This window comes from Hyla sarda, chromosome 7 (assembly GCF_029499605.1).
Source record: "Hyla sarda isolate aHylSar1 chromosome 7, aHylSar1.hap1, whole genome shotgun sequence".
Taxonomy (NCBI): domain Eukaryota; kingdom Metazoa; phylum Chordata; class Amphibia; order Anura; family Hylidae; genus Hyla; species Hyla sarda.
The window spans coordinates 37,981,239-38,008,702 of NC_079195.1; the positions used below are offsets into that span (position 1 = coordinate 37,981,239).

The window sequence follows — 27,464 nt, forward strand, 5'->3', positions numbered from 1 at the left end:
TCTGCTCTTTTCCACCCATGCGATTGGGTGCGATCGCACCATTTCCGGTTGCGTTCCAACCCCACCTTCCGGTTGCGGTCCAAGCATTTCTCTGCTGCATTGAACATCGCGCGCCACTCCGCCATAGGACGGAGCGCCCGATGCTCTTCTGTTACATCACGCAGGACCCGCCCAGTGATCCCGTCTCTGTAGATTTACGTTGTGAGTTCTCTTCACATTCTCTTACGTTTATTACCACTGTACACCTAATATGCACTTGTAGTTCACTACTGCCTGATATACAATGATTATGATGTAATATAATATATATTGATTGTTTGTTTTGATATGCTAATGATGTGATGTAATTGTGACGTCATGTCCTTCCACCATATATATACCGCACCATGTGCACTATGTAACTGCTTGACAAAGGCTGCCTGCGTGCAGCTGAAACGTTGCCTTGATGTTTGAATTGGAATAAAGCCACATTCACTTTTCATCTTATTGGAGTGCTACAGTCTTCTCCTTTCTACTCTATATATATATATATATATATATATATATATATATATATTGGTGTCATGAAAGATGACACCAGAATATACTGTAGGTAGGACTGAATCAAGCCATTTATGAAAGGGGATGGTCACAGCTTACTCTTCCAGCACAATGCACAATGAGCTATGCACAGGTCACAGAGCAAGCATAGAAAACTTATACATCACTGTTTTCCCTCCAGTCTATTGTTTCTACATTCCTGTAACTGCTGTAAAGCAAATATCTAAATGTTGTTTAAAGCAGATCAGACAAAATAGCTGCCCCCCCCCCCCCATAATAATGTGCTAAAAATACATACAGAAAATGATGACAAAAAGAACATCTTTCAGTCTATCTGATCAGTAGAAAAAAGTCTAGGTGACACATTCCCTTTGAAGCGGGTTTCAGGACATCAATATTTAGTAACATAGTAACATAGTTCATAAGGTTGAAAAAATACCAGAGTCCATCAAGTTCAACCTATAACCCTAATGAGTCCCTACTAAGTTGATCCAGAGGAAGGCAAATAAAAAACTCCTACTAGAGGTAAAAATTCCTTCCCGACTCCAAATATGGCATCAGAATAAATCTGTGGATCAACGTTCTGTCCCTATAAATCTAATATATATAACCGGTGATGTTGTTATTCTCCAAAAATGCATCCAGACCCCTTTTAAATTCTTTTACAGATTTAACCATGACACCTCCTCCGGGAGAGAATTCCACAGTCTCACTGCTCTTACAGTAAAGAACCCCTGTCTGTGCTGGTGTAGAAACCTTCTTTCCTCTAGACGTAGAGGATGCCCCCTTGTTATAGATATAGTTCTGGGTACAAATAGATCATGGGAGAGATCTCTGTACTGTCCCCTGATATATTTATACATAGTTATTAGGTCTCCCCTAAGCCTTCTTTTTTCAAAACTAAATAACCCTAATTCTGATAATCTTTCTGGGTACTGTAGTCCTCCCATTCCCCGTATTACCCTGGTTGTCCATCTTTGAACCCTCTCCATCTCCACTATATCTTTCTTGTACACTGGTGCCCAGTACTGTACACAGTATTCTATGTGTGGTCTGACTAGAGATTTATACAGTGGTAGAATTATCTCCTTGTCGTGGGCATCTATGTCCCTATTGATGCACCACATAATTTGATTAGTGGGGTTCTGACTTATCAAATTAATGGGGGGGGCACAGTGCTTTAAGTATCACATCTTGTTCATTGCTTATACCAGTGTTTCCAGCTGTTGCAAAACAACAACTCCTTGCATACAAAACAACAACAACAAAGCCTTGGCATACCTACTTCCAGAAAATATTCCCTATGCCACATTTGGCAATCTTTCCATGGGGACACATTTCTGCCTCCGCATTGTCCCAGTCTGCACAGTGAGGCTGACAAATGAGATCCAGAAAACAAAAACAGTCACAGATCTAGTAGGTTTTTAAGGGTTGGTCCACAATGATACATACTTTGCGCACACTGGTAACAAAACTATGTGGCCTTTGCATTCCTGATATAATACAGTGGGTGAAATAAGTATTGAACACGTCACCATTTTTCTCACTAAACATATTTTTAAAGGTGCGAGTGACATAACATTTTCCACAGTTGTTAGTAACAACCCCTGTAATCCATAAACACAAAGAAACCAAAACAAATAAAGTCAGAAAATAGGTTATGTGTAATAATGTGAAATGACACAGAGAGTACTGAACACAAGTTTTTTGCAAAAAAAAAAAGGCCTGGAAAGCCAAGACAACAGCTAAAATCTATCAGCAATTAAAAATCAGCCCAGCCCCTTGTCATTGCAAATTAACATCAGCTGGTTCAGACCCAAATGATGGCTACAAAAAGGTCTCATTGCCGAGGTGTCACAAAAGACACATTTCACGATGGGTAAAAGCAAAGAGCCGTCTCCAGACCTTCACAACCTAATTATTGTAAAACATAACAATGACATTGGTTACAGGTGCATTTCTAAGCTTCTGAATGTTCCAGTGAGCTCTCTTGGGGCCATAATACGGAAGTGGAAATACAATAATTTCACCATAAATGTGTCACGACCAGGTCTTTGGTTCCAGTGTTGGAGTCTTTATGTGTTTTTGTGTTTATGTATTTGTACATGTTCAATGTTTATGTATTTGTAAATTTGTGGTATTTGTATATCTGTAACTCTCCTGTTTACCTTAGCTGTTACCCCGTGGGCCCATTTGTTTTCACCTTAAGTATTAAGCCAATGTTAAGAATCATTAGTCACAATTGTAATTGCAAATAGATTGCGGTAAGTAAAGGATTGTCTCAGCCCTTTTTATCAGTTTGACTAATGTAAGTCCATAGAATTGACTAAGGAGCAATGAGGGAACCTGATGGATTTCAGGGACAGTGATGAAAGTCGGGTAAGAATGTCAATAGTTTTCCCTTTGGGTGCAGAATGAGGCATCCACGATGTGTTATACTGAGCTATCACTAATGTGGGAGACCAGAGCCACCACCTTGCTGAGTCTGAACAAAAGTATTGGCATGTAATTTCTCCTCATTGAGGTATAGGCATGGGTGTTAATGGGTGACAGATTACAGTAATCAGTGGGAATCATGTGATCGATTTCGGCGATGTTTGTTTTTCTTTTCAAACAGAACTTATTCCATTTTTAATCCTATACAACTCCACATTGGTGTCCACTGCATTCCAGATAGAATAAAAATTCATTGTACAAAATTCTGACCAATACAAAGAACAATAGCATGCACTCACCGCTCAAACTGTGTCTAGGCGTCCGGAGGTCCGGGATCACGGGGAAGCATGAGAAGGGTCGCCGAAGCGCTGAGCGCTTCGGCGACCCTTCTCATGCTTCCCCGTGATCCCGGACCTCCGGATGCCTAGACACAGTTTGAGTGGTAAGTGCATGCTATTGTTCTTTGTATTGGTTGTTACTAGTGTTGAGCGGCATAGGCCATATTCGAATTCGCGAATATTCGCGAATATATGGACGAATATTCGTCATTTATTCCCGAATATTCGCATATTCGTAATATTCTCGATAATTTTCGCATATGTGGAAATTCGCACATGCGAAAATTAACATAAGCTGAAATTCGCATATGCGAAAATTAGCATATGCAAATTTTCGTATATGCGAAAATTCGCACGCCAGTCTCACACAGTAGTATTAGAGCCTTCTTTACACCACACAAGCTGGAAGCAGAGAGGGGTGATCACTGTGATGTGTACTGTGGAAAAAAAACAAACAAAAAAAAAACGAATATTTGTAATTACGAATATATAGTGCTATATTCGCGAATATTAGCGAATTCGCGAATATGCGATATTCGCGAATAAAATTTGCATTGCGAATATTCGCGAGCAACACTAGTTGTTACTAGTTACGACAGCTGTATTGCGTGCACCCCGCAGGTGTCATCTGTTTCACTGGACCCAAACACAGCTCCGCGAGCATATCCTTTAATTAAGTTGTGCTTACACAGGAGTGCTCTCCCCTTCTTTCTTTTCTTGTTTTGCTTTTATACAAAATTCTGATTTGATCCTTGCCACAAACTTATCTATCTGTAAGTGACCCACAGAGCGTGGCAGTACCTACCTGATAGCTGGCGCTTGCAAGAGTTGAGTGTCTGCCATTTTTAAGAGGCTGATGCTGCAGGAGTTCCTGTTTTGGCTGCACTTGGTCTGCAGGAGACAAGCTCTGGTGTAAACAAGGTGCCCGGACAGCCTTTGGCATGCAGGAGTTGTACTTTTGCAATAGCTGGAGGCACTTTAGTTGAGAAACACTGTTATAGGGGATAACAAGCTGATTGATGGGGGTACAACTACTGGGAACGCGCTCGTCACGGATGCTCAAAGCGTTCTGTCAGAGGCGGCTCTAGACTTTGTGAGGCCTTAGGCGAAACTCGAACATGAGGCCCTGCATCATTTTCTCCAATCATTTTCCAATCTCAAGTGGAAAAGGGGCAGATATAAGATCAGGGATCTAGCTAGTGTCCTGTGGTCCCTATGGCAAATTCTGTACAGTCACCAAAAATGCCAGTTTAAAAGGAGGAACATATATACATATTACCATCATACTGTTACTGATCAAATCCTGTATACTGAGACCAATAAAACTAGCATACAAGGAGGAATATTATCACCATACATATTACCATCATACTGTTACTGATCAAATCCTGTATACTGAGACCAATATTACTGATAATACCAGTCCAAAAAAAGAAAAATGGTCAGCACCACCTGACAAAATTAAATACGTGCACCGGTGCACACTGCTTGTTGTGTGTTACCAGCAAGAAACAAATAATACTGCCACACCATGACCAAGGCTACCATTGCGACTGACTAATGTCTAACACCACAATACCATTACAGTATAAAATTCACTATAAAAACCTGAATACTCCCACATACACTGACCATATAGTGGTAGATATTAGTGGTACCCGAGCGATCTGCAGAGCAAATAAATGATTACAGTTAAATCTAGCGTCATCACTGTGTATATATAATTATCCCTGTACTGTGACATCACATTGACTAGTGTGCTTTTATTGCTTGCTCCTCACTTAATAAAGCTGCCTTCACTGCAGTGCTGGACTCCTTCATTTCCTGTGACATCACTGTGTATTATCCCTGTACTGTGACATCACTGTGTATAATCCCTGTACTGTGACATCACTGTGTGTATTATCCCTGTACTGTGACATCACTGTGTATATTATCCCTGTACTGTGACATCACTGTATATTATCCCTGTACTGTGACATCACTGTGTATTATCCCTGTACTGTGACATCACTGTGTATTATCCCTGTACTGTGACATCACTGTGTACATTATCCCTGTACTGTGACATCACTGTGTATATTATCCCTGTACTGTGACATCACTGTGTATATTATCCCTGTACTGTGACATCACTGTGTATATTATCCCTGTACTGTGATATCACTGTGTGTGTTATCCCTGTACTGTGACATCACTGTGTATATTATCCCTGTACTGTGACATCACTGTATATTATCCCTGTACTGTGATATCACTGTGTATTATCCCTGTACTGTGACATCACTGTGTTTATTATCCCTGTACTGTGACATCACTGTGTTTATTATCCCTGTACTGTGACATCACTGTGTTTATTATCCCTGTACTGTGACATCACTGTGTGTATTATCCCTGTAATGTGACATCACTGTGTGTATTATCCCTGTACTGTGACATCACTGTGTATATTATACCTGTACTGTGACATCACTGTGTATATTATCCCTGTACTGTGACATCACTGTGTATTATCCCTGTACTGTGACATCACTGTGTTTATTCTCCCTGTACTGTGACATCACTATGTATTCTCCCTGTACTGTGACATCACTGTGTGTATTAAAGCAAAAAATAGAAATAGTTGTTGGCACTCACCTCTTTAAAATCATTTTGTATTTCTTCATCCCTCTCAGCCTCAGCTGATGCGCTTTTTTCATCCTTCCCTGCCATCAGCCAGCCGTTTGTAATGTGAAGATATAAAGGATGATTTTAAATAAAATACTTTTTTTCTACAGAGCATTGCACCTTAATTTCTGTACATTCCTATATTAGGCGTAGGGGGTGCGGATTATTGCACCATTGTGTCTGTACTATTGCACCCTTGTATCTGCATTGCACTCCCTTACCCCTAAAATAGGAATGTACTGACACTAGGGTGAAATGCTCTGCACCCTAGTACACCCTGAGAATGCAGAGCAGTGCACCCTAGTGTTTGTACATTATTATATAAAGGGTAGGGGGTACAGAGCATTGCACCCACTTACCCCCAATATAGGAATGTACAGACATTAGGGTGTAATGTTCTACACCTCTTACCCCTAACATAAGATTGTACTGACAATTGAGTGCAGTGCTCTGCACCCTTATATGAGGGTGCAGAACATTGTACCCTAGTGTCTGTACATTTTTATATAAGGATTAGGGGGTGCAGAGCGGGTGTTGCCAGCAGAGTAGTGGAGGAGGCACAGGCAGCCAGGTACTGGGCCACGTGCTGTGCTGAACACAGTCAGGGACCGCATGTGACCTGAAGCAAGGGGCTTGAGCCACCGGGAATACAGAGGCCGGCTGCAGCGGGTCACAGGAAGTAACAGGCAGAGGCCGTGAGGCGGCGAATCTCATCTTCTTGCACTTGGAGTCCCCTGTGCTCCTCGGTGGCGGTGAGCAGCCAGCCTCTGCCTTCTGTACATTGCCTGTGAGGATGGTCAACATTGGCAAGTTCAGCACTCTGGAGGCCCCAATAAGATAGAACAGACCATTGATCGTGCACGTGCTATACACTCTGTTCATTCTGGGGGCAATATTGTCTCCATTCTTTGGATCGGTGGGGGGTTCAGCTTGTTATTCCCTATCCGGTTAGGAATACCCCTATAGGCATAGACCATTCATATTTTGTTCCAAGAAAACCCCTTTTCTATGTAAACATGCTGTTACGCCTAGCGCTCCGGGTCCCCGCTCCTCCCCGGAGCGCTCACGGCGTCTTTCTCCCTGCAGCTCCCCGGTCAGTCCCGCTGACCGGGAGCGCTGCACTGTCATGGCCGTTGGGGATGCGATTCGCACAGCGGGACGCGCCCGCTCGCGAATCGCATCCCAGGTCACTTACCCGTTCCCGTCCCCTGCTGTCATGTGCTGGCGCGCGCGGCTCCGCTCTCTAGGGCGCGCGCGCGCCAGCTCCCTGAGACTTAAAGGGCCAGTGCACCAATGACTGGTGCCTGGCCCAATTAGCTTAATTGGCTTCCACCTGGTCCCTGACTATATCTGACCTCCTCCCATGCACTCCCTTGCCGGATCTTGTTGCCCTTGTGCCTAGTGAAAGCGTTTTGTGTGTCTAAAGCCTGTGTACCAGAACTTCTGCTATCCACCCTGACTACGAACCTTGCCGCCTGCCCCCGACCTTCTGCTACGTCCGACCTTGCTTCTGTCTACTCCCTTGTACCTCGCCTATCATCAGCAGTCAGAGAGGTGAGCCGTTGCTAGTGGATACGACCTGGTCACTACCGCCGCAGCAAGACCATCCCGCTTTGCGGCGGGCTCTGGTGAAAACCAGTAGTGACTTAGAACCGGTCCACTAGCGCGGTCCTCGCCAATCCCTCTCTGGCACAGAGGATCCACTACCTGCCAGCCGGCATCGTGACAGTAGATCCGGCCATGGATCCCGCTGAGGTCCCTCTGCCTTATATCTCTGATATCACCACGGTGGTCGCCCAGCAATCCCGACAGATCGCCCATCTAACCCACCAGCTGTCGGAAATGTCCACCATTGTGCACCAACTTCAGTCGCAACTTCAGCAGCAATCATCTCCTCCGCCAGCTCCTGCACCCCTTCCGCAGCGAGTGGCCACTCCTAGCCTCCGCCTGTCCTTGCCGGACAAATTTAATGGGGACTCTAAGTTTTGCCGTGGCTTTCTTTCGCAATGTTCCCTGCACATGGAGATGATGTCGGACCAGTTTCCTACTGAAAGGTCTAAGGTGGCTTTCGTAGTCAGCCTTCTGTCTGGAAAAGCCCTGTCATGGGCCACACCACTCTGGGACCGCAATGACCCCGTCACTGCCTCTGTACACTCCTTCTTCTCGGAAATTCGAAGTGTCTTTGAGGAACCTGCCCGAGCCTCTTCTGCTGAGACTGCCCTGCTGAACCTGGTCCAGGGTAATTCTTCCGTTGGCGAGTACGCCATACAATTCCGTACTCTTGCTTCTGAACTATCCTGGAATAATGAGGCCCTCTGCGCGACCTTTAAAAAAGGCCTATCCAGCAACATTAAAGATGTTCTGGCCGCACGAGAAACTCCTGCTAACCTGCATGAACTCATTCATCTAGCCACTCGCATTGACATGCGTTTTTCTGAGAGACATCAAGAGCTCCGCCAGGAAAAAGACTTAGATCTCTGGACACCTCTCCCACAGTCTCCACTGCAATCTGCGCCTAGGCCTCTCGCCGAGGAAGCCATGCAAGTGGATCGGTCTCGCCTGACCCTGGAAGAGAGGAATCGCCGTAAGGAAGAGAATCTTTGTCTGTACTGTGCCAGTACCGAACATTTTTTGGTGGATTGCCCTATCCGTCCTCCACGTCTGGGAAACGCACGCTCGCACCCAGCTCTCGTGGGTGTGGCGTCTCTTGATGCTAAGTCGGCTTCTCCACGTCTCACGGTGCCTGTACGGATTTCTACTTCAGCCAGCTCTTCCCTCTCAGCCGTGGCCTGCCTGGACTCTGGTGCCTCTGGGAATTTTATTCGGGAGTCCTTGGTGAATAAATTCCGCATTCCGGTGACCCATCTTGTCAAGCCACTCCACATTTCCGCGGTCAACGGAGCCAGGTTGGATTGCACCGTGCGTTACCGCACGGAGCCCCTCCTAATGTGCATTGGACCTCATCACGAGAAAATTGAATTTTTGGTCCTTCCCAATTGCACTTCCGAAATTCTCCTTGGACTACCCTGGCTTCTACACCATTCCCCAACCCTGGACTGGTCCACTGGGGAGATCAAGAGTTGGGGTCCCTCTTGTTCCAAGGACTGCCTTAAACCGGTTCCCAGTACTCCCTGCCGTGACCCTGTGGTTCCTCCTGTATCCGGTCCCCCTAAGGTCGTTAAGGACTCTGCCTGCCACAGAAAATGCCTCTCCCCCCCTCCCAGTCCACTCAGGCAAGCCTCGGTGCCTCCTCATGGCCCTCGTCCTGGTGTCACACTGCCCCGTGCCAGGCCTCGCCCTCTGCCCTCCCTCCCCATTCCCACTCCTGCTGTACTGCCTGCCATTGAGGAAACCATCCATTCCTTCCCGGTGTCCTCATCCCAGGGGAGGCAGTCACCGGACAAAAAAAAGGGGAGACCTAAGGGGGGGGGTACTGTTACGCCTAGCGCTCCGGGTCCCCGCTCCTCCCCGGAGCGCTCACGGCGTCTTTCTCCCTGCAGCTCCCCGGTCAGTCCCGCTGACCGGGAGCGCTGCACTGTCATGGCCGTTGGGGATGCGATTCGCACAGCGGGACGCGCCCGCTCGCGAATCGCATCCCAGGTCACTTACCCGTTCCCGTCCCCTGCTGTCATGTGCTGGCGCGCGCGGCTCCGCTCTCTAGGGCGCGCGCGCGCCAGCTCCCTGAGACTTAAAGGGCCAGTGCACCAATGACTGGTGCCTGGCCCAATTAGCTTAATTGGCTTCCACCTGGTCCCTGACTATATCTGACCTCCTCCCATGCACTCCCTTGCCGGATCTTGTTGCCCTTGTGCCTAGTGAAAGCGTTTTGTGTGTCTAAAGCCTGTGTACCAGAACTTCTGCTATCCACCCTGACTACGAACCTTGCCGCCTGCCCCCGACCTTCTGCTACGTCCGACCTTGCTTCTGTCTACTCCCTTGTACCTCGCCTATCATCAGCAGTCAGAGAGGTGAGCCGTTGCTAGTGGATACGACCTGGTCACTACCGCCGCAGCAAGACCATCCCGCTTTGCGGCGGGCTCTGGTGAAAACCAGTAGTGACTTAGAACCGGTCCACTAGCGCGGTCCTCGCCAATCCCTCTCTGGCACAGAGGATCCACTACCTGCCAGCCGGCATCGTGACACATGCAGATGTTCATATTGTTTTATTGGTGTGTACAGTTCATGGGCAATTTCCCACACGCATCATATGTTATTTTATATTACAACATTATTAGACCATATTAAAACCATCGCTCACATCTTTGAAACGTGGGGCTCCTTTGGGAAGGGAACGTCATTTCAATTATATTAGAAGGGAAGAACGTGCTTTATAAGGGCCCCCTCCTGGTGCTGTAGAGAGACCATCATTGGGCATTATTCAGACCTGGGTAAAGGGCTTTGGATGTGATTCAAGTCACATTTAATGAGAAGCTTTCGGCCGCCTTGTTCGGATATAATTTGTGAGCTGTCGTGTGTAATAAACCTCAGCACTAACTCCATGTAAACCATGAGCCGATCCGGGGCTTCAGACACTTTCCATGTAAATGGCTTTTTATTTTTGTTTTGTCTAGTTTTACTATTGCATCTTATTATTTTTATCTTCTGTTTTCTCTATCTAAAAGTAATATTTAAAGAAAAGTCTCGAAAGATTGTAGATTTTCATGACTGGCAATATATGAGCTATAAATGTAGCATGGCGGTAGGATTTACGAGAAGAACATGGCCTCATTGTGTTTTTAGTAGCGTTTCTTCTGCTTAGTAGATCTCTATAGTGCTATAGTAAAATGTATTATAATGAGAATTATTCTTGGCATCGTATTTTAGCTATAAAACAGCATTATTTTTATACTATTTTAACACAGTCCCTCAAAAATGGAATTTAAAAGTATGAGGAGCGAGATTTACTCCTTGTATCCTATAAACAACCCCAAACTACTTTCTTGTCTCCAAGTCTCCTTTTCAGTATGTCTTATGTCCTAGTCATGTATTTTACTGAAAATCAACATATTGATATGTGATGATGTCTCTTGCTTTCTGTTGCCTGGCTGAAATGGCATCGTGGAAACAACTGCCCTGGAAATCCTGATTTTGGCTTTCACAGAAACAGGGAACCTGTTTCTGCAGATACACTCAGAAAAGTATTGCATAGGCAGACATTCTGAAAATTTTCCACTGTGGAAACACAGATTTTTTAGCGTGTTTTCCGCTGCGTATTTGAAAGTGGGCGGCCTCTTCTCAGCTGTCCGCAGCAGATTTTCCGTGGCGGAATTTACACTGTGGAAAATCCGCCTCAGTCCTTACTGACTCCAATGGGGCTTGCGGCGGATTTTCCGCAGTTTACATTGTGCTGCGGACAGCCGAGAAGAGCCCGCCCACTTTCAAATACGCAGTGGAAAACCCGCAAAAAAATCAGCGCGTGTGAACGTACCCTTACTGTTATAAATGCACCAGAATCCAAGTCTTACACAGGACTGGTGAAGGGATTTGCCACCCTAGACAAAAGCTAATTTTGCCGCCCCTTGACTCCACCCATTGCATCCGCCCTTTGACACGCCCCACCTTACTACTGGAGTGACACACTGTAACAAACCTCCTCATCATGCTGCTGGCTGATCTAGTGGTTCGGATGGTAGTTGTCTAACTTTCTTGCAGCAGGCAGAGTGGCTCCCCCATCAAGACGGCACTCTAGGCGGCTGCCTATTTTACCTATAGGCAGGGCCGGCTCTGGTCTTACATGACTTGCTCCACACGTATTATGAATTTTAGAGCTCGTGTATCTCCTGCTCTCCCATAGAGATACATGGAGGGGCATGTTGGTCACTGCTTTGTGTGGTGGTTGAAAGTAATCTGTGCATGGAGCAGAGGTTTCTCCATGCATGGGGAAAGCCTAGCACCGGGCAGGAGATCAGCGGTAGGACCCCCGATCAGACACTTATCCCCTATCCTGTGGATAGGGGATAAGTCTTTATATACCAGTTTATACCAGAATTCCCCTTTTTAAGTTGCGCAAAGGATGTATAAGCGTATATGGGTAAGTGATTCCAACGTAGCAAAACCTCTTTGAGATGACCATCCAAAATTGCATAGAAAAAGTGGTTTACTAGCGGTGGTTGCGAAGATGGCCACTATGTAAAATATAAAATATATATAAAATATATAAACTATATAAAATAGTGTGATAGACTGAAAGTCTGTCTGGATAAGAAGTTGGTCTTTCAGAGAGGTATCAGTGTATATACATATGTATTGTTCATATGGATTGTTTTTGTCCAGGTTCTGTACCCAACTGAGTTTATATAACCAGCCCCCCCTCCCCCTTCTTTTTAAAAATTCAATATACCATGGAGCAGAATATGAGAAGAAATATGGAGTTTCTCTCTCTATTAATGTCGGATTCCACATCTCGTAAGTTTCTTATATCCGTGAAGCCGGTGTTTTGTTTAAAGCTTTCTCTCTGTAAAACAGGGCGGCAGTGCCGTCTCCTCCTGGCATCTACGTCCATAAAACTAAAGTGATGCCGGCTCCATTTTATACTGCACAAATGTTTATTTTCCCCCCACTCAAGCAATGAACATTTCCTGCATGCTGAGATCTCAGAATATTTTATCTGTTTATCTGTCTGCAGGTTTCCTGCTGGGCACCAAATGCTTCTGTCTAAATATTTTTAGTCTCTGTTTCGTAAAATGGCTTCCCACTGTTAGATCGGAGGAGAAGGCGACTGTGGGTGAAGGGCAGAGATGAGGAAGGATTTCTTCATTAAGCGGAGAGCTGCATATGGTGTCATAGCACTTACCCCGCCATGGCGGCGGCGCATTGTGTGGCCTGACCTTTATGACAGATAAGGAGAATGGTCATGTCAAAACATGGCAGGCGGCACATCAATAAGCGCTACCTCGAGATACTGCTTTACCTCCGTGATTTGTAGCTGGGAGCGGATGACATTTTATGATGGCTGAAATCAAATAATTGCCATGATAAGGAGGGATAACACGAACACTTTAAAGGATGGCGTGACTGCTCTTTTATTACTAGCTTTGGTTCCTAAAGCAGTGCTATGGAAAAGTATTGGCCCTCTTTCTGGTGTTTCCTCTCTAAGTTTAACACTTAACACTACCGAGATTAAATTCTGCACGGATTGAAGGGGTCCTCCACTGCCCGAGCGTCCGGAGAATTTTGTTCCAAATGCTGGGCGTGGGCTGCGGGAGTCGCGACATCAAGGACATGCCCCTTGAGATGTCACACCCCACCCCCTCAATGCATGTCTATGGGAGGGGGCGGGGTGGCAGCCATGACCCCTCCCATAGACTTGCATTGAGGGGTGTGGTGTTAAGTCACAAGGTGACATGGCTGTGACATCATGACCCCTGCAGCCCGCACCCAGCGTTCGGAACAAAATGTTTCGGATGCTGGGGCAGTGGAGTACCCCTTTAAAGGGGTTATCCACCATAAGGTGATTTTAGTACGTACCTGGCAGACAGTAATGGACATGCTTATGAAGGATCTGCGCTTGTCTTGGGGCTAAATGGCTGTGTTTTGAGATTACCATAACACTGTGGCTAGCTTTTTGTGAACTGGTATCTCCTGTTTGACTTTTCAGTTTTTTTTACTACAAATCCCACAATTCCATTTTCCTCCCTCCCACACATCAGCCACCCCACACATTGAAACATAAATGAGCTGCATCCATTCAAAAAGACCTGTGGTTCTCAATCAGGGTGCATACAGCCTAGTTGCAGATTGATCTCTCTCCCACCAAGCGATCCCTCCACCCATTGAAGCAGACAGGCTCCCTGTCATCAGCTGACTAGTGAGTCAGGTCTCTGCCGCATTGCACGCTGGGAAAAATCTGAGACAACAGTCATTTTGTATGCTGGTAAGAATAAATATTGGGGTGAAACTCACAGAAGAATTGTGAGAAAACCGTCACACACAGGTACAGACACTATATTATGTACTAACTTTACAGCCCCTGTAGCATAGTCAAATAAAATAAATTCCTGAAATACCCCTTTAAGCTTGCAGCTTTTCAGAGATCTCAAAGGAATTCTACTGCTCAGCTCTAACATAGAAAGTTCTGGAGTGGAACTTCTAACAAGAAATTGGATTCCGCCAGAAGATTAAACATGTTCAATCTTTTAGCGGAATCTGGCGCTAGAGTAGTTCATTTTTCAATGGCATATCTATGTCTGCAGCAAACTGCTCCAGACATAAGAGCAGATTCCCAAGCACTATGGAAATTCAGCAACGGAATTGCCCACTGAATTTCCTTAGTGTGACCATATCCGAATTGTGACTCCTGGTAAGTTCCTGCTTTAATTTTGGTAACAAGGAATTTGCCAAGGGTGTGCCATTATTATCCTATTTACTGTTTTTTCTTTTAGATAGCATTATAGTACCTTTGACCTTTGGCCCCTTTTAGGATCTAACAGCAGGTTAGGATGCCTAGCCTGCTGTCAGATTTCCTTACATTTTTAAAATCCTTTCAGAATTTTTTGAAGATATCTGTGCCTCCCCATGCCCCACATTCACTTCCTGAGTTTGGTCTCCTGTTTGACTTGTGCAGGTAAAAGTACTATAAATGACCCATGATATGTACTATTGATGGCAATGCATTTTTTGGCAGAATTCCGTCGTGAGAATGAACATGTTCATTCTTTTGGCAGGGTCTGGAATCCGGAATTTCCATGGCATAAATTCCACAGTGTGCATAGAGCAACAGAATACCACTGAAGACAATGGAAGGCTGCTCCAAGCAGTGTTCATTCAGAGCAAAATGTCATTAGTGTGCAGGGGTCCTATCGGTTTTGCTGAATGTCAGGATGCCAGCTGAGCGGAGGGTTCTGATGGCCATCTGCTGTGGTATATAATAACTTTTCTGCAATTTCAGAAAAAGCTGACACCTAAACATCTCTATAGTTGGTAGATGGTGTGTGAAGACAATATGATGGTCTGTGATAAGCAGGTGCCCAAACCATAGTATCAACAGACAGAAAAATAAGATTTTTGCCACCCTAGGCAAAAGCTAATTTTGCCTCCCCATTGACTCTGCCCATTGGTCCACCCTTTGACACACCCCACCTTACCACTGGGGTGACACACTGTAACAATCCTCCTCCTCATGCTGCTGGCTGAACGAGTGGTTCAGATGCTGGTTGTCTAACTTTCTTACGGCAGGCAGAATGACGCCCCCCCATCAAGAGGGCGCTCTAGGCGGCTGGCTATGCTGAGGGTGACTGAAACTTTTGTTAAAGGGGTACTTCGGTGGAAAACTTTTTTTTTTTTTTTAAATCAACTTGTGCCAGAAAGTTAAACAGATTTGTAAATTACTTCTATTAAAAAATCATAATCCTTCCAGTACTTTTTAGGGGCTGTATACTACAGAGGAAATGTTTTTCTTTTTGGATTTCTCTTCTGTCACGACCACAGTGCTCTCTGCTGACCTTTGGTGTTCATTTTAGGAACTGTCCAGAGCAGCATATGTTTGCTATGGGGATTTTCTCCTGCTCTGGACAGTTCCTAAAATGGACAGCAGAGGTCAGCAGAGAGCACTATGGTTGTTGTGACAGAGAAACAAAGAGAAATCCAAAAAGAAAAGCATTTCCTCTGTAGTATACAGCCTTAATAAGAACTGGAAGGATTAAGATTTTTTAATAGAAGTAATTTACAAATCTGTTTAATTTTCTGGCACCAGTTGATAAAAAAAAAAAAAAAAAAGAATTTTTCACCAGAGTACCCCTTTAAGGAAGAGCAAAGGAGCAACTATTGAGAGAGCTCTATGATCCATGCACAGATTTCACATTCATCCTCATGTGGATGGAGTTTACTGGTGTACTTGCTAATCTATTTTGCTCTTGTTTACATATTTTCATTCTTAATCAACCTGGTTAAGTCTCTTTTTTCTCACATTTTTCAGGCTAAGAAGCATTTATTTTTTACAGTTTGTGACTCATTATGCTTTGTAGCCCCGTCTATAATATATAAACCATGGTATTTTGAAAAAAACAACAACTGTTTTTATGGTGAATGGGGCCCAGGCTGTCTTATCTACTAGGGACCAATGACTTTGTTGGGAAGGGGCCCCAATGTATTAGAACAAAGGTCTTCCTAGAGGGGGCCCAAGGTATCGGGGGACAAGGCAGATGCTAATGCTACCACTTCTAACCAGACTTCTACTCTTTACTTTGGCTCTGAAGTATCCTGACTCCTGCCTGCATCTTCACCGTACAATTCTCCTTTCCTAGACTCCTCCTTCTCTCCTTTCTGCTGTCAAGGTAGGAAGGGGGAGCGAGCAAGCAAGGGCGTCTGTACTGCTTTGGGACCCTTGAAGAAAGGGGGCTCCATCCTGGTTAGTCCCTTTCCTTTCTTTTGGTAAGAAATTGTGTAGAACTTCTCTCTCCAGGGAACTGTATTGTCAGTCAATTAATGGAAGGGGATATTGACCAATCTGTCATGGAAAAAATGGGAAATAAACACCAGACCTTTCTGTCCTGGGGAAAAAAAATCAGATACCATAATAGGAGGCCCATGTCGACATTTGCTATTGGACCTCCTTTCTTCTATGCATAACACAGCCCCCATTAGTGACTACATAATAATACAAGAGGCATTGGGTACCAAGTGTCATTCTCCAAACCAGTGTTTCCCAACCAGTGTGCCTCCTGCTGTTGCAAAACTACAACTCCCAACATGCCCGGACAGCTGAAGGCTGTCCGGGCATGTTGGGAGTTGTAGTTTTACAACAGCAGGAGGCACACTGGTTGGAAAACACTGCTCTAACCATTAGATTTGTAGCTGCTGACAAGCCACCTAATGACTGCCAAGCCATTTTTTTGGGAAACGCTGCTTTTTTAATACCCTGACTGTGTAAGTGATCAGTGAAAAATTGCAATGTAGGTGGAACAGGCACAGCCACATATCAAGTAAGGCAAACTGTAAAGGTAAAGTATTAATAAGCAGTTATTTAAAAATAAATAATATAAAGAAAGAAAGAAATCTAACAATTGCAAAAATATAGTATGTAATGTTTTATTTTTACATCACGTCACATGTATTTCATATACTTTCTCTCTGTCTGTATATGCATAAATTAGTCCATAAAATGTACTTTTCTATATCTATGGAAATGACATTCCATAGCTTACCATACCATCTCTGCATCTCAAAGTCTGGGCTGATCCAGCTCCAGCTGCTACATTTGCCATTTAAGACAAAATCCTGCGTAATCTGTGTAATTACCATTTCTGCACTGAGGAAATACCAAGTGTCCAACCTATAATATATTCTGCTATATAAAGTAACCACTTCTATGGCTTTCAAGCAAATGCCTCAGCGGAAAACTGCGTGTCAAAGCGGAGCCAGGATATGTTCATCTGCATGTATCAAAGTGTGAATATTCCCCGTCGATTTTTGGAATCCCGGCTATGATTTTTTTATTTTATATTTTTTTATACATTTTTTAAAATTCTGCAACCTATTTCTGATGACAATTTAATACACCCCCGTGCAAGTCACAACTTGGGTCACCATGTAACACACATTACCAGAGCCATTTGGATGCGATGCCTCAATACATGCAGAATTGTTCTTCAGCAATAAGCTGAAGGTTAGATTACATATGGAACATCATATTGCAGATATCACAGAGTATTCTATAAACAGGTAAGGGAAGTATATTAGTAACTAGACTAACTTTGCTGCTCCTGCCTTCCATTGAAAGAACCAAAAATCCGGAATACCCTTTAAGGCATGTAACACTTGCAGCGGCATGCCTTAAAGGGTTATTCCGGATTTTTGGTTCTTTGAATGGAAGGCAAGTGGAAGCAAAGTTAGTCTAGTTACTAATATACTTCCCTTACCTGTGTATCGAATTTCTTTGTCGTTCTCTTCCCTGGCAGTTTGCTTTTTTGCAGCCTACAAAATGAGTGTCGTCTCAGACCTTTCCCGGCATGCTGTGCGGCCCGAGACAATACATCACAAGTCAGGTACTGAAAGGAGGCTTGGCTGCTTTGTTTGTTGTGTGTGAAGCCAGCCCCCCAATGACATTACCATCACACATGTGCGTACATTTGTCCATTTGTCATCATGCAAATCCACAGCTTTTGTGCCAAGGGATGTCGGGCAAGTCATGTGATCAAAGGGAGCATGGTTGTGTTGCGTGGGTGGGGGGACTCGTGTTGGAGGGAAATAAGTCACCTCCCATCTTGAAACAAAGGATCCTGGGGTTTTTAGTCTGAGGGAGGCCACAGAAACAGGAAGTAGCCAGTTGACAAAAACAAACCAGCAGCGTGATGAGGGACACAGGACACAGCCATTTACCACCAACACAAGCACAGATCCTTAGTAAGCATGTCCATTACTGTATGACACTCAATTACTAAAGTTACCTTATGTTGGATAACCCCTTTAAGATGGCCATTTACCTGCAATAGCAGTGGGCTTATCTCCCTGAGATCGGACATTTTAAAATCAACATGTCTGATTCTTGCCTCCCCTTCGAGCTGGGGAACCCCAAATATATAAGACAGACGGTCCCACAAAAAATTGTTGAGTTTGACCTACTTTTCTCTAATGTGCATGGGAGCCCTTATAGGAGAAGTCATACGTATGACACCTGGGTACATTTTTATTAGGGCTCGTTCACATGTGCAGAGTTTATTTTAAACTCGCAGCAGGTTTCCCTGGGTTTCCGCAGCTGATTGTCAGCAGCGGAATCTCTGCTGCGGAAAATCAGTTGCAGACACCATTGAAGTCAATCAGCTGCAGACAGCCCGCCCCTTTCAAACTGGCGCTGGGAAACCCGCAAAATCTGCTCATGTGAACGAACCCTTAGTCCAATAATGCGAATAGAAAATGAGGTGTCACTCACCGATTCCGTTGCTGAGCGTTTTAATATCTGCAGTGTCACATAAAAACAGGGGGGCAACAACGCTGGCGCTGCCAGCGTTGTCACCTCACTGTTTTTATGTGACACTGCACTGAACATGCAGTAAATCTGACCGGTGCAAACATAAATGAAGCCTGGATTAATGTGCGCGACACGTGAAGATAGAGGATGCAGTAGTAAGTACATTCGCTGTGCTCCTCCATTCATGTATTTCTGTAGTTTTATAGCCCTCTCCTGAATTATACCCAGGCCGGAGAGGTAATTAAGCAGAACAGTCATCAAAGACGTATTTTAATGGGATGTACGCTGGCTAAGTACTGATGCAAAATAGCTTTTTCCATCTACGTAATAAATGATTGAAATGTTAAATAAATTAAATCTTAATACATGTGAGTTTGCTGAGCTTTGAGCTTTGTGCACTGCGCCAGAGGAATAGTAGATAGAAGAAATAAAAGAAATGAAAGGCCTATGGTGGTGGTTTAGGCATTGGACTGGAAATGATAGGCTCTCCTTGGCCAATAAGATGGTTGATTGCTTCTGAGGCTTCTGAGTCTTTTAGAGGATTTGCAGGAAATTGAGGAGGAAAAGTGATGGCCTAAAGTAATATTTTACCATCCAGATATAATTATCTAAGAGAAGCCCAGCTAGGATTAAGAAAAGGCTCATCCATTGCTTCTAAAATGGCGGAATTGAGTTTGTATTTTCTTTATCTCCCCTTGTAAAAAGAATGGAGTAAAGGCTAACCAGTAACCCAAAAAGGAAGACAAGAGTTGTGGTTCTCAGCATGGCCATGTCTATATGATTACTGTCGGCTGTCCTTACCGATCCCCCCCATACACATGAAGGCTAAGCTCAGCCAAGCTTTCATATGTTCTGATATGAGGGGAAGGGAGGGGTCACAGCCATACTCCTCTAGTGATGGCTTATCTCCTGGGAAGCAAAAATCCAACATTACAGACCCTTCTCTCTGCTGACATTATAAGTTTGAGGAGAGTTAGGAAGCCCTCCCCCCGTACACACAGAGTTGGACGATCCTCATTAATTTTTCTCTAGTTCATATACATGAACGCTCAGCCAAATTTTAAAAGGGTGCTCCACCATAAAGGATAGGAGATAAGATGTCTGACCGCTGGGAACCCCCGTGATCTCTCCTGTAGCACCCTGTGTCATCTGCAAGGAGCGAACTGGAAACCACGGCAGAGATTAGAGTCCCCATTAAATTTGTCCGGCAGAGACAAGTGGAGGCTAGGAGCGGGCACTCGCTGCGGAGGAGGTGAAGGAGCTGGCGGAGGAGATGGTTGCTGCTGTAGCAGTGGCAGAAGTTGCTGTAGCATGGCGGTCAACTGCGACAGCTGCTGTCCTTGTTGGGCGATTTGTTGGGATTGCTGGGCGACCACCGTGGGTAGGTCAGCAAGACTTGGCAGCGGCACCTCAGCGGGATCCATGGCCGGATCTACTGTTATGATTCGGCAGGCTGGAGGTGGATCCTCTGTGTCAGAGAGGGATTGGCGTGGACCGTACCGATGGACCGGTTCTAAGTTGCTACTGGTGTTCACCAGAGCCCGCCGCAAAGCGGGATGGTCTTGCTGCGGCGGTAGCAACCAGGTCGTATCCACCGGTAACGGCTCAACCTCTCTGACTGCTGAGACAGGCGCGGTACAAAAGGATAAGACAAGAGCAAGGTCGGACGTAGCAGAAGGTCAGGGCAGGCAGCAAGGGTCGTAGTCAGGGGCAACAGCAGAAGGTCTGGAACACAGGCTTGGGACATACACAAAACGCTTTCTCTGGCACAAGGCAACAAGATCCGGCAATGCTGGGAAGGGGAAGTGAGGTTATATGAGCAGGGAGCAGGTGGAAGCTAATTAGACTGATTGGGCCAGGCACCAATCATTGGTGCACTGGCCCTTTAAATCTTAGAGAGCTGACGCGCGCGCGCGCCCTAGAGAGCGGAGCTGCGCGCGCCAGAACGTGACAGCCGGGGACCGGGACAGGTAAGTGACTTGGGATGCGATTCGCGAGCGGGCGCGTCCCGCTATGCGAATCGCATCCTCGTCGTCAGTGTCAGTGCAGCGCTCCCGGTCAGTGGGTCTGACCGGGGCGCTGCAGAGAGGAGAACGGGACCCGGAGCGCTCGGCGTAACAACTTGACCGGCGCTCGTGAGCGCCTGTCAAGTTTCATCTTCTCCTCCTCCTATCTTCTCCAGGACCTTTGGCACAGACGGACATGGGCAGTTGCTGGCATCTCTAGTTCCCCAATTTGAAGGCGAGAATCAGTGTTCTGTTTGTAGCACAACACCCACGGGTGAGCAGTTCACTGTTTCCTTTACCATCTACTGTCATTGTCGGATAATAGGCACAGGGTGAGCCGTTTTTGTCCTATTTTTTTCTTCACATATTCCTAGTCCAGGAAGTAGACATTATGAGTAAATCTTGTTCACTGTGTCGCACACTGCCCACAGCTCATGCTCCCTACGGAAGGGTCATGGTGGATCCAGAACTCCGTTACGGCATTCCTCATACAGTAGACTCGGCTTCTACCCAACCAGGTCAACAAAGGGTGCAGAAGGAAGCTGCTCAGTCTGGTCAGGTCATTCACAAGAAAAAACAATGGAGCCAACAGTCTAGGGAAGAACGAGATGTAGATGGGACGGACTGCCCAGAACATGCATAGTGTGCACTATGGCTAGAGGGGCGGATTGCCAGTTTAGGTTAAGAAGCAATAAAACATGGCTGTGAAGGTGAACAAACCATTAATAGAGTCCATGTTACCTTACTTTATAAGCAATTTAGATATATTTTGCGTTTATAGGAATAAAAAATACATTCTCAAAGAGATAAAGAAACAAAATAAGAGGAGATTAAGCCGCACACAGGTTAAACTTTCCTCATTCCAGATATCACAAGTGGGTATTTTGCAGTTGAGAGATTACAGGCTGCAGGATTCAGAATAAACACTTTACACGCTATTTTTTTTTTGCTCACTGCATAAATCATTCCTGATTAATTTTGGTATATTATTCACATGACATTTTCACAGTGGGTGTATGAATTATCCAAAATCTCAATTTCATTTTATTTCGGAAATGTCTTCATATTCTATTTACCTCCTGGTCACCCCCTATAGTCTAAAGCTACTTTAATACATGCATATTGTATTGTTTTTTTTTGTATTTTATTTTTGTATATTTTATTTTGTACCCATATGTTATTTTAATGTCTTTTTTTTTTGTGACAGTAAAATACAATTCGTAAAAGGCTTAAAAAGTGTTTAAAAGGTGTTCTTCACCTAGAAAGATGGAGACAAGGTTTAAGGAGTACTCCGGGAAAGTCATCTTATCTTATTAGGGGATACGTGTGTGATTGTGGGGGGGCGACCACTGGGTCTTCCCGTTATCTCCTGTACATGGCCAGGCAACTCATACATCCTTGCAGCGCAGGAAGAGATGAGTAGGAGTGGCGGTCCAGTCAGCCAATAACCGGCTGAGATGGGAAGGTGGGGCCACTGAGCTGTGAGGACAGATGAGTTGCTGAACCCCATACAGAAGATTGCATGAGGGTCCCAGCAGTCCCGTGATCAGACACGAGATACCATTTGATTCTGAATCATTGTTTATTAACCCACCAATGTTTTTGGTTCTTTCCTGTTGTCTTCCTATGAGTGACGGGAAGGAGTGTTCACATACAGGTTGGAATCCATTCCGGTCCGTAGTACGCTGCACCCATGCATTTCCCTTTATTATAGCACTGACTAGTTTATCACACGGTAATGACTCCCCCGCTAATTGTGAATTATTCATTAAATGATTGGGATCAATTGAGATGGCAGGTTTACGGCTTCACATAAGTGCTTTATGCCTTTCCCCTGTAAATTATGTAGACATTTTTACACCAACATTTTGTCAAGATGAATATTTCCGGTGCCAGCCTTCATGGTTATCACTTTTCTGCTAATAGTGTGCACCAGGTGGAACGTTTTCTCATCCCTGTTACCTAGATTCAGCCTGTCATATGTTAAGTATTTTAAAATTCCTAGCGACTTATAGTGGAAAATAAAATCTCATTGGTGAAGCTGGAGTTTAGAGATGAGCAAACTTACAGTAAATTTGATTTGTCACGAACTTCTCGGCTCGGCAGTTGATGACTTATCCTGCATGAATGAGTTCAGCTTTCATAGTTCATAAGGTTGAAAAAAGACCAAAGTCCACCAAGTTTAACCTGTATCCCTAATGAGTCCCTACTGAGTTGATCCAGAGGAAGGCAAAAACACTCATACTAGTGGTAAAAATTCTTTCCCGACTCCAAATATGGCATCAGAATAAATCCCTGGATCAACGTTCTGTCCCTATAAATCTAGTATACATAACCAGCAATGTTATTACTCTCCAAAAATGCATCCAGACCCCTTTTGAACTCTTTTACAGAGTTCACCATGACACCTCATCAGGCAGAGAATTCCACAGTCTCACTGCTCTTACAGTAAAGAACCCCCGTCTGTGGTGGTGTAGAAACCTTCTTTCCTCTAGACGTAGAGGATGCCCCCTTGTTATAGATACTGTCCTGAGTATAAATAGATCATGGAAGAGATCTCTGTACTGTCCCCTGATATATTTATACATAGTTATTAGGTCTCCCCTAAGCCTTCTTTTTTCTAAACTAAATAACCCCAATTCTGCTAATCTTTCTGGGTACTGTAGTCCTCCCATTCCCCATATTACTCTGGTTGCCTGTCTTTGAACCCTCTCCAGCTCCACTATATCTTTCTTGTACACTGGTGCCCAGTACTGTACACAGTATTCCATGTGTGGTCTGACTAGTGATTTGTACAGTGGTAGAATTATTTCCTTGTCATGGGCATCTATGCCCCTATTGATGCACCCCATGATTTTATTTGCCTTGGCAGTAGCTGCCCGACACTGGTCACTACAGCTAAATTTACTATTAACTAAGACTCCCAAGTCCTTTTCCATGTCAGTCGTACCTAGTGTGCTCCTATTTAATACATAATCCCAGCCCGGATTTTTCTTCCCCATGTGCATAACTTTATATTTATTAGTGTTGAACCTCATCTGCCACTTCCCAGCCCAAACCTCCAACCTATCCAGGTCCATTTGTAACAATGCACTGTCCTCTATTGTGTTTACCGCTTTACAGAGTTTAGTATCATCTGCAAAGATTGCTACTTTACTGTCTAAATTCTAAAGCATCGTTTTCTTCAAGCTGACTCCAGTTGTACCCATTTTGATGGGACTGGCTGACCATATTATATGTATGAGGGCCTTGTAGTAGATGTCAGGAAGAGTTCAGCTGCCTGATTGTTTTGTTCAGGGGGAGATAAGTCACTACCAGAGTCTGGCAGTAAGCAGGAATCAGTGCCAAATAGTAGATTATTTGCTAACATATTATTTTTTAGATCTGTAATTGTGGCTTATAAGAGATGGGTTACAATTGTCAATCAATGAATTTTAAGTCTCCCCACTAGAGTCTTCCTTCAATGTCTGGATATCACTGGAGTTTAGTCTGAAAATTAGCCTTAAATAGGATATCCAGGGTTTTTCTTTTTTTTTTAAAAAAAAGTTGTAAATGGATCCCGAATGCTTTTCAGGCTCTAGTCAGCCTAGGCGTCGGCAGTTAGATGCTGTACTCTTGGCATCAGCACAGTGATGGGAGCCATGATGCCAGGGGTACGTCACATGATCAGTGAGGCTACTGATTGGCTGCGGCAGTCACGTGACCTCCGCTCCTAAAGGAAGTTCTGGGTGCTGACTGGAGCCTGAACGGGGGATCTGCTCAGATTTGGAATGGTGAGAAACTGTTGGTTTGTTGTTTTTAATGCATTATATGCATTGTTGTGAGAATACATTCATTGACCACCATCTTCTCTGGCACTGACTAAATCCGAAGGTTGAAATATGAATATTTTTTCTGCTGCAGTCATTATACTGTCAGAACGCTCATCATATGGAGGTCGTGCTAATTCTCTTTCATTTGCTTGGATCTAATATTATGCAGAATAATGACGGAGATTCTCTTTTGTTGTTGTTTAAACAGGAAAGCGATGAGACAGAAGTGGACAAAAATAAATGCTGCACCCTTTGCAATATGTTCTTCACCTCTGCAATCGTAGCCGAATCTCACTATCAGGGGAAGACCCACGCTAAAAGGGTTAAACTTGTGCTTGGAGAGTCGGCAGACATTCCTGCTCGAGCAGGTAGGAGAAAGTAAATAAGTATAATACTATCTATCTCATATCTATATATCTATCCAGGGGCATTGGTAGGTCTCCAAAAGACCCAAAGCTAGAGCCCATAGCCCAACCACGCACCCTAACCACACCCTCAGACACGCCCCTAAGAGAATACATGAAATTTTACCAAGGACATTACTCCTCCATCCTGGTGATCGTTGGGTGCCCCAGCAGGCAGACCTCACGATCTCCTAGCTATCCCCTATCACGTGGATAGATGATCATTTCAAATTTTGGGAATACCTCTAAGAGCAATGGTTGATGTGATCATAAATTATCAATTTTGGCATTTGGAAGTGTACTCTGTTCTCCGCGTGGGATAATAATAAAACATATTTTCAAAGACCGGACATTTATACATTGGGTTTTTATTTTTTATCATATTTTTACATTTTTTAATGGGAAAAGGTGACAATTTTTATTTTTATTTGGGGGGGGGGGGGGGGGGGGGAGAGTTATATATTTTGAAAATCTTTTTTTTCTACCTGGCTGGTTAGCAAATAAAGGGGGAATATCATGCATATTTTGTCTTTTTTAACCCCTTGAACAGCCGCGAGGAGATGCTGTTCTCCCGTTCTCCGCGTCTAGCGGAGCCTGAAAGGCTGAAATCTTCTGAGACCGTGGCTATGTGTGAAGGGCAGGAGAACAGCGGAGCTGACATGCACCAGGAGCATCATGTCACTTTCCAGAAGCCACCGCTGTCTTAAAGCAACGGTGGCAATAAAAAAAATAAAAAAAAACTGTGGTAGCCTGAGTGCATCATAGTGCATCTTGGTTTCACCTCTTTCACAGGTTAGTGACAAACATGCACCTGGCAGTGCACAAATTCATGAGAGCAGGTTGTCTTCTTCCATTGCTCCATGGTCCAGTTCTGATGCTCATGTGCCCATTGTAGACACTTTCAGGGTTATTATGGGCACTTTGGCCGGTCTGCAGCTGCACAGCGCCAAACACAGCAAGCTGCCATGTTATTCTATCATAGTCAGGAGGGATTTTCTCCCCATCAGTTCTTCTGTGAGATCAGATCAGGTGGGTTAGTCTTCACTTTCCACATTAATAAAGTTTGGACAATAGTTCATCCGGCTGGATATAGTGGGAGATTCCGTAAAACAGACTGTCCCTCTTCTGTCCTCAGCTTAGGTTGGGGCCTTCGTGACTTCTACCAGCCGGCAGGAAATTTTAATGGTCTAAAAGCTAAGCTTTATTATGGGCGAGTATAGTCTGCATTACTGGACTAATATGGCTACTCAAATTTACTATGCATGAATTTGAATACTATAATGAATTTCACATAAATGTAATTATGTATGCAATTTTATATTTATTTGTATTTGTGAATATATATATATATATATATATATATATATATATATATATATATATTAGAGATGAGCGAACTTACAGTAAATTCGATTCATCACGAACTTCTTGGCTCGGCAGTTGATGACTTTTCCTGCGTAAATTAGTTCAGCCTTCAGGTGCTCCGGTGGGCTGGAAAAGGTGGATACATTCCTAGGAAAGAGTCTCCTAGGACTGTATCCACCTTTTCCAGCCCACCGGAGCACCTGAAAGCTGAACTAATTTATGCTGGATAAATCATCAACTGCTGAGCCGAGAAGTTCGTGACGAATCGAATTTACTGTAAGTTTGCTCATCTCTAATATATATATATATATATATATATATATATATATATATACACATTAGGTATATGTACACATTTTTCACAGTTATTAATTTCCTTTGCACTATACACTGCTCAAAAAACTAAAGGGAACACTTAAACAACACAATGTAACTCCAAGTCAATGACACTTCTGTGAAATCACACTGTCCACCCAGGAAGCAACACTGATTGGCAATCAATTTCACATGCTGATGTGCAAATGGAACAGACAACAGGTGGAAATTATAGGCAATTAGCAAGACACCCCCAATAAAGGAGTGGTTCTGCAGGTGGTGACCACAGACCACTTCTCAATTCATATGCTTCCTGGCTGATGTTTTGGTCACTTTTAAATGCTGGCGGTGCTTTCACTCTAGTGGTAGCATGAGACAGAGTCTAACACCCACACAAGTGGCTCAGGTAGTGCAGCTCATCCAGGATGGCACATCAATGCGAGCTGTGGCAAGAAGGTTTGCTGTGTCTGTCAGCGTAGTGTCCAGAGCATGGAGGCGCTACCAGGAGACAGGCCAGTACATCAGGAGACGTGGAGGAGGCCTTAGGAGGGCAACAACCCAGCAGCAGGACCGCTACCTCCACCTTTGTGCAAGGAGGAGCAAGAGGAGCACTGCCAGAGCCCTGCAAAATGACCTCCAGCAGGCCACAAATGTGCATGTGTCCACTCAAACGATCA

General features: G+C 44.5%; 1 protein-coding gene across 3 annotated transcripts in view; it reads left to right on the forward strand.

The window, feature by feature from the left end:
- The window catches only part of ZMAT4 (zinc finger matrin-type 4), a 463,404-nt gene that overhangs the window by 145,202 nt on the left and 290,738 nt on the right, over positions 1–27,464 (forward strand). For all 3 annotated transcript variants that reach the window (XM_056530936.1, XM_056530937.1, XM_056530938.1), the window contains exon 4: positions 24,912–25,071. In XM_056530936.1, coding sequence (XP_056386911.1) covers positions 24,912–25,071 — 160 coding nt within the window. The remainder of the gene's footprint in view (positions 1–24,911; positions 25,072–27,464) is intronic.